This window comes from Pagrus pagrus (assembly GCF_965226575.1).
Source record: "Pagrus pagrus genome assembly, chromosome: 19".
NCBI lineage: Eukaryota > Metazoa > Chordata > Actinopteri > Spariformes > Sparidae > Pagrus > Pagrus pagrus.
Genome location: NC_140203.1, coordinates 10,531,215 through 10,539,856, shown reverse-complemented (window position 1 = coordinate 10,539,856; position 8,642 = coordinate 10,531,215). Strand labels below are relative to the sequence as shown.

Sequence of the window (8,642 nt, the reverse complement as noted above, 5' to 3'; positions counted from 1 at the left end):
GCGAACTATGGCTACAGCCGCATGTCCTGTATCCTGTTGTGTCTACATGCTTCAGCACCTTGGCCATGTTTTCTGAACAGAGAAGCATTTCCTTTTTTAACTTTAAAGCACTGTAACTTATTTTTGTGTGTATACGTGGCTGTCCAGGAGTCCTCATAATGTATTATTAAATAGTAACACAGATTGCATGTCATCAGTTGGTAAATACACAGGAATCGGGATAGATGATGCATTGTCCTTCTCTCACCATATCACCATGTTGCAGTCAAAGGTCAAAGTAATCTATTTATGCCTATATATCTATATGGCTTCCTACATAGATAATGTTTCTCTCTTACATCTATACATTTCATTTCATCTAATTCCATTACAGAAGTTCAATGTAAAGGGCCACGTTTAATGCAGTTTTTCTACCACGTTGAGTCCACGTGTATAAATAAAATAACTAGATTTGTGATTATTACAGAAGACAGAATAACCGATTTGAAATGCATTACTTTTATGTATAGTACTTGAATAATAGACAGTTTAAAAGAACATTACCTTAATGTAGAAGGTGACCTTAACTGAAAAAATTAAATAAGCACATGAGGTTTAAGTATAAGTCTGCGTTAACTACATTTAATCAGACTGAGTTGTTTGATTTTTTTTTTTTTTTTTTTTTTCAGATTGACCTTCCTTAAATGTGTCCCTTCTCACTGAATATAATTATGGAACATTTCATTTCAAGTCAATGTTTTAGGCAAGAAAATAAAATGAGGGTTAAATGCACTTATTTATAAAACTCTTCTTGGATACTCAAACCTCCCCATCGCAGCCAATATTGGTGGCCAAGTGCAATACAAAGTCTTCTCTTTACATAAAAGGCCCCTAAATCCAACACATCCAGTGGTCTGTTGTCATTCCAGTCTGCTCTGCACTGGTGGCGGTATAATCCCACTAACCAATCCAAAAAAAAAAAAAAAAAAAACGCAGCCAAAGTGCCTTCTCGGATGTCCCTTTGGCAGATAAAACAAGACAAAGTGCTGTCTAGGGTGCCCTTCCAGCAGAAAAAACAGAGCACTTCACCACATTTTGCCCTCGTGCCCTCTCGAGGGCACTTCACCACGTTTGGTCTGCCGGAACGGTACTCCAGAGGGCACTTTAGAGGGCACTTTATCAACTATTGTAACTATTTCATTAAAAATGTATCACGACTTTCTGCGCACTGGTGCCCCCTCCGTGTGCAGCTGGTGCCCTTTTTATTTTTATCGCCCCTGCCCCTCAAACTTCCTGAGGAAAAAAACCCCACTAAAACCAGATACATTGATCTCAATCACTGCTATTAAGAGCCTACTTCTGAATTCTTGTGAATGTTTTAACCCTGTTTGATTTGATTCATTAGTCTCTCGTCATTGCTTTTGTTTGTCCTCTCCCCCTCCTTCCCTTCTAACACCTGCTGGGCCGCCATTGTTAACGAGAAACTGTTCCTTAAAGGGGCCCCATGTAACAATTTATATGTATGAATCACTTTTTTATTGGCCATATGTGAGCGGACTGTAATGTAATGTGAAAAATGAACCTTCTCGAGTGCCTCATCTCGGTGCCCCCTCTCCGCTCACTGATACAGAGTAACAGTAGCTAACGTCAGTTTGGAAATGGAGGCTGCTAGCGTAGACTAACGACCAGCTTCCAGCACAACACAGAAGCTCCACAGAGCCCCTTTAATGTCCTGCCGAGTAAAGTAAAAATCACGTTTCCCTTATACTTTAATTTTCTTTTTGTCACATATACCACTTTAAAGACAGCCATGTTACATATGTAAACCTTTATGAAAAAAAAATAGAACATTTCTGTGCTTTAAATATAGTCGTAAATGTATGAAGTGAATGATTGTGGAGAAAAGCAGGTTAAAAATTCTGTCCACAGTGAGTGATCTCTGCCATTGTTCAATGGCACAACCCATGAACTCTGGACTCGATATGACAGAGTTAAAGGGGGGCGGAAAAAAAAAAGAGTATGTAAAGTGCAGGTTTGCCCCAGAGTGAGCGTGGTGCCTTAAAGGTTCAGAGATGGTTGACAGTACCATCTGGGATGTCACTTGGATGCATATACACACATGTCAAGCACAGAATGGGAGCTTGTACAAAGAAACAGATGGATTTCGAGATGCTGCTTTGAGCAGATTCGTTGTTGTGCGAGCTTCAAACTGTGGATTAATATTGCTGGAGTAGGAGTAGAGTTAAGGCATCTTTGAACCCAAATGGCCTCAGTATTTTAAACCAAAATGAGTGGGAAGGGTGTTATATGTGTTGTTGTTCATGTTTTGTCCTTATGAAAATGATTCTGAGAAAATGAAAAAAAAAATAAATAAATAAAACAACAACCAGACACAGCTCATCTAGTTACGTTGTTTTACTTCAGTGCATCAATAGCTTTGGAGACTTGGCCGAAGACCTCATCCACTGGCAGCTCAGAGTCAACCTGGGGAAAGCAAGATGACCACAAGTTATGTACAGTACATATTACAGTACATATATTTGATTTTCTCCATCACAGCCGTCATACGCACCTTCCTGACAATGCCGCGGCCCTCATAAAAGGCGATGACTGGCTCGGTTGCTTTGTAATACAAGTCCAGACGCTTCTTGATGGTCTCCTCGTTGTCATCAGAACGGCCGCTGGTCTCGCCACGCTTCAAAAGCCTCTTGACCATGGTCTCTGATTTTGCGTCGACGTACAGCAGCAGGCAGGGTTTGCCAATCTGGGGATCGAGACAGTTTTAGCTCGTAAAAGGTTGTTTCATTGCTGCTGCTGAGTTATAGGGCAACATCTCACGCTCTGCCCTACCTTCTTCTCGAACTCCTCGCCCTGCTTCACCTCACGGGGGTAGCCATCAATAAGGTAGCCCTTGGACACATCAGCCTTGGCGATCATGGCGTCCTTAATCATGTCTAAGACTGTGTCCTGGAGGCAGACCCAAGACATTATGATCAACCTTGACAATGATATGGCACTTCTGGTTGAAAATGCACCTGGTTGACAGTTTGTTATACTGACAGGTGTTCCTGTTATGGATTCCATGTTTTATATCAATGAGGGTAAGCTTGATGACAAAAACACCTCTCTGAATAATGCAGTTCAATGCAAAACAGAACCACAAGCTACATCATCCAAAACTATGTTATTTCCTTCATATCTAAGCACATATTTAGTTGAGTATTGGGTTAGGGTTAGTTGCAAATGATTAAAAACAATACTTTTTAGAATTACAGGTCCCAGTCTCTTACCAGGGGCACAAGCTCTCCCTTCTGCATGATGGCCTGGAGCTGCTTGCCCCTCTCAGAGCCAGAGGCCACCTCAGCACGGAGGAGGTCCCCGGATGACAGGTGGGTGTAGCCATACTTTGCGACTACCTTCTCACACTGGGTGCCCTTTCCAGAGCCGGGCCCACCTGAACAGAAAAAAAGACAGACAAAACGCATGTGAGGGAATGGCTGTTAGTGTTTGCTTTGTTTTGTTTTGTTTTAAAAAAAAGCTGCTTTGGCTCTGATGCAGCATGCTATCTGATAAGTAACTGGTAACTAAAGTTATTAAGTAAACATAGTGGAGTAAGTGCAACATTTGCCTCCAAAATGTAGGGGAGTGGAAGTATAAAATAACAGAAAATGGAAGTACTCGAGTAAAGGGAAAGTACCTCAAGTTGTACCTATGTACAGTACTTAAGTAAATGTACTTATTTACATGGATTTTGTGGTGCAAAATGAGACAAATTTGACGAAAGTGTACTCACCCACGACAAAGATGATCTTAGCATCTTTAATTTTGTCTGAAATGAGAAACAAGAGAGGTTACAAGTCCATAGAGGTGACAAAGCAAAGCATTCTTCTAATTAAATAAACAAAAAAGTAAAATTCACGAGTAAAATATGTTTGTAACAAACCATCTCGACAGTCACATGTAGAGGAAAGGCATTTGGCAGAGCTACAGGTATTTTCCATTTTTCAGTTGCAGGGCACAGTGTCGCCTGGACAGCTTAGTGCTTTGACTTATTTGTGCAATTACTCAAACAGTGTTGCCATGGCAACCGTTGTCATCCAATAATGTTATATAGCCGGGCATAACTGTTCACAGGTAAATACAGCTAAAGTCTGAGTTAATAACCTAACGAGAGAGCAAAAAATACAAATAAAATACAAGATCTTCACTTGATATCTATGCTGTGTGGTAATGGGTGCAACTTTTTAATGAGATAATTGTATTATAATACAAATGTTGCGTTGGTAATTAAATGCAACGTCATAGCAACCTATTAGTCTGTAAACAATGGAACATCATACCTAAGGGCAGTATCTTGTTTATAAGCATTGTTAAATGTAAAACTCAAAAACAACCAAAAGAGGGCGGTAGAGTCTGAGAAAACACAAGTCTGCTCCTGGTTGTTTTTTTGCCTCCACAAGATTAATAATAAGAGTGTAAATGAACATTTCCCACATCAATAATCATCATAACCATCATCATTCGTGTGTGACATATTATTTACCTGCCATTGTGTTGGGTTAGATGAGGGTTTTCCTTCAACTGAAAGACAGAAAAGGAAAAAAGTTCACTACAGCAGGTATTTTGACCAAGACAGAAAGTCTAATAGAAGTCTACTGGGTTAGACTCTATTGAAAAGTGGATAATATGTGTAACAATACAAGGGTTAATTTTAATATCAACCCACCGCTCTTTGAAGAAACATCTTTAGAAGGAGCAACTGGTATTACAATCTCTGGTAGTGTTATTGTCATGTAAATATTAAAGAACACATTTTTAAATGTTTTGATCAATAGTGACTTTATAGTGAAGCCACACTTGAATGTAGCATAGCAACACTACATAGCTTTTGTAGTATGTGTCATCCCTCATAAAATGTTAGGATCATATTCAACAGTCTGTGGTTGCACCCTTTAATAGCAATCCAGTTCTTGCAGTAGACAGTGAAACCGTATTTAATGCAGCCATTTTAGAAAAAGACCACAACAGTTAGAGTCCTCGGACAGGAAATGACTTTTAGTCGTGTGTTCCTTGTACTGAGTGTATCTGAAGAAAACAACCCCGGTATGGTTTCCTGTTTACACTTCTGTTGTAGCCGAGTTAAAGTCAGAAGAATGAGGAAGGAGCTTGAGAGAGTCAGTGGTGCCGGCATGTGTAAATAGATATCTACAAGTAGCTGCCTGCCCGTGTCATGTGAAAATGGGTGTGTTCTGACTTTAAATAACCCGGCTCTGCTCTGCAGGTGTTCAATTCCTTCAGCTCTACCTTTTAACATTGTTCATTTTACCGTGTTTCGGCCATGTAAACTTGCTTTATTGCTACCTCCTGGATTACTGCGATGATTTTAGCTGTGTCTGCTCTTAGTGTACGTTTGTACCTCAGCACCATTGTATTTCTGGGGATATAAATACATAAGATGAAATGGAAAATAGTTTAACATCTGCTTTGACTGTAGAGAAGTTCTCTTAAGGCTGAATTTGAAGATCGGCTGAACTTCTGCTCTCTATTTTGCATGTATTTAAACTATATTTGTTATCATTATACTGATTTTTGCAATGCATTTGGAGTCAGAATGCACAGTGTGTGGACTGTATACTGATTATACTAACTACTATGTAACAGTGATGTTCACCCTCCTATACAGTTAGGCCTACTCTACATATTTGCTTGTCACCCAGTTGCTTACATCACACACGCACACATTCGCACTACGGTAGTTAAGTAACCTGAGAGGCTGCTGGTATGAGTTTTGTGGAGCCAGATTTTTGACAAACGGCAAAGGGCTGATGTCTTAGGTTACCTGGTGAGGTCCAAGTTTGTCATGGTCACCAGAGAAACAGGAACATTATAATTACAGATGTTTTTATAGGACCAGTATTGAATATTTTAAAAGGGCACTGCATAGTTTTGGGGAAGAAATTCAAACTCAGAGGTAATAATACAAGCTCAGAAATATTTATTTTTTCCGCAACTGAATAAACAAGCTGTTCTCTGAGTAAAATAAAGTCCCCAGAACAGTGTTTGAAGCTAGAAAGGTGGCAGGGTCCGCCAAATATAAACAAAGTAAAGCAGTTTGAAATTGTGTTGTCATTTAATGTCAGTTTATTCAGTCATGAAATGAATAGAGTTTGATTATTTAGTTTGTTTGGCCATAAAAAAATCATTCTCTTCTGATTAAAATGTATTCCCCAAAACTATATCGTGCACCTTTAAGTGTAATCTTGGAATTTTGATTTCCACTAACAACAAAAAATAAAATGGATAAATATGACATTTATTTGATTGTCTTTTTTTCTAAGCCCGAGGTGACAAGAGATCCAAACAGGGCCGTGACATTAGATTCAATTTAACAAGACTTGAATTTGACCTTGTGCCAACTTGGCTGTTTGCTCACTGGCACAGGCCTCCTATTCAAACTCTATAATACCAGATTGTTAAATAAACATTAAGGAATGTAGGGCATTAGAAAGGTTATAGGAGTAGTTTCACTTAGGCGTAAAGAGAAAAAATATAGAATCACACCATGTTCATGCATGGTCCAGATGACAGATTTTTATATTTCTAGGGCTAACACATGTTTCCTGGTTCAGTGCATACCGAGGCTGCATATGCTACTAGCTTGTTCTCTGGTTCTCACATGCGAAACCCCTCAGTACTGGTGGTGCTGCTTCTCAGGTGTCCAGTTTTATGTCAGTGGACATTAACCCTGTGCTCTTTGTAAATGTCACTTGGAGGCTGGCATCTGAGTCAGCACAGAGCCAGTTTGGGAATTCCTATCTGGCCTATTATGGTGTCATCGACAGTCTGGGTCCCCTGCTTCTTTGGCATGTCAGACGTGTCCTGGTTCGACTTGGGAATCGATTCAATACTGCATGGAGTTATGGAACATAAACCTGCTGCGAAGTAGAACATTACATGGCTTCACTACAGTGTGATTAGGCTGTTACATTTCCCAACAGAGGCTGTATCAGTGCTGGAAATGTGGCAAGATGTTTGAACTTCATGTGTGGACAAAGCCCTGTGAATGTTGCACTAAGATTGGATTGTTTCCCCTTTAAAATGGATGAATCTCAACAACATAAATAATGCAGTCCCATGTGACTGAGTGCACTGTAAAAGCTGAGTGTGCGAGTACAAGAACCTGATACATGGGGACACATTTTGACATTTGATTCATTGTAATTCTATCCATGAATTGAAATATGGAGGGACTAGACTCTCCACGACCCCCCACCAGAGTCCACCTTGCCTGTCCAGCCCTCATGTCTTATTACTCTTTTTTAACATCTAAAAAAAGACTCAGTCGGTCTGCAGCTGTTAAGGGATAGCATGTCAGCCATTCTCAAAAAGCACATGGGTACACCGAGTGCCCCTCGAAGCAACAGGAGTGAAAACAAAGTACCGGGCACATGATCTGTTAGAGCATTCTCCCTGTGTGCCGCTGGTAACCAAGGTGCACTGCAAATTAATTGAGCGTACTGTCCCTTTAAGGGAGAACAGGGGACCCTTTGACGTCAGTGCAGTGGGAGATATTCCATGATGTTTGTGAAAGGATGGAGCGAGATAAATTCGGCGTTATCCGTGGCTGATATGGACGTGTTTGTGTTCCAAATTGAAAGCTTTAAGCTCACTTCAATGTGCAGCATCTACTCACGGGAATCAATAGTACTCGGCCCCTAATCAGATGTTAATGACCATTACTGGGGCTGGAAGCATGGCAAGGGTATTAAAAGGCTAGAGAAGCTTGTATGAAAATGGCCTTGAAGGGGTGTAGGTGGAGAATACTGTGAACATGTCATCAGTGTGAAGACAAACCACCTGCAATGAAATGTCAGAGCAAATGCACGGAGGAAGAAATAAGAATGGCAGTACATGTTTTTTAGCAAAACAGTTATGACATCTATTGGGTGACACATAGGAGCTGCATGCCTCCGCACTATGCAGAAATGCCTGATCTTCTGACAGTGTCAACCATTTTCAACAGTGTGACTAACCAAAGTGACAGCTCCACATTACACTCTCTGTTACTCTCACCCTTCCATCCCATCAAACAGCCCTGCCCACTGCTCCTGCCAACACTCTTTCTCTCTGACATCTCTTTATTCGTCAGTCCCCTCTGACAAAGTCAGCCCCAGTCCCTGTCATTTCCTCTATGGAGCCTTTGTCCTCTGTACTGACCTCTCTTTCGCGCTGTGGCTCTAGATCCCAATGCAAGGGGGCTGCCTTCCCTGGATCCCCGTGTGTGTGTGTCTGCACAGTTCCTACTGCACGGCAGCCCTCCCTCCCCCATGCCATGCCTTTTTATAGCTCAGCTGAGCCTGCTCAGCCCGCGTTGCATTGTGGGTAAGAGGGAGGAAGAGCCGACAAGGAGAGGGAGGGAGAGAAGGATGATGGACAAGAGGAGGCAAGGGTGAAATTAGAGGCAGAGGGAGCCGAGGGGAGGGCGAGGGCAGAATGCTCGACTGTTGAGTCATTAGCTCAGATGACTTTGTTGCAAACTTAATTAAAAAAACGTGTTTTTTGAATATTAGAAGGTGGTAATATTCTTATATTATTGCTCTCTGAAATCATTTTTATTTTGTTTTATTTCTCAACCAATATTGTATTTTTTGTATCCTCTGAAG

The 8,642-nt window shown here is 40.9% G+C and overlaps 1 protein-coding gene across 2 annotated transcripts; it reads right to left on the bottom strand.

The window, feature by feature from the left end:
- Positions 1-2,379: 2,379 nt before the first annotated feature.
- On the bottom strand, positions 2,380-8,310 carry ak1 (adenylate kinase 1). 2 transcript variants are annotated; one of them, XM_084339715.1, is made up of 7 exons: positions 8,197-8,310; positions 4,523-4,560; positions 3,773-3,808; positions 3,270-3,433; positions 2,830-2,946; positions 2,552-2,743; positions 2,380-2,463 (listed from the first exon to the last, which is right to left on the bottom strand). In XM_084339715.1, exons 2-7 carry the CDS (start codon positions 4,527-4,529, stop codon positions 2,395-2,397), a joined length of 585 nt encoding a protein of 194 aa, XP_084195841.1. In that variant the 5' UTR covers positions 4,530-4,560; positions 8,197-8,310; the 3' UTR covers positions 2,380-2,394. The 2 variants fall into 2 exon arrangements, with proteins under 2 accessions (XP_084195841.1, XP_084195840.1); XM_084339714.1 differs by lacking the exons at positions 4,523-4,560; positions 8,197-8,310 and adding an exon at positions 3,923-4,059.
- Positions 8,311-8,642: the final 332 nt, after the last annotated feature.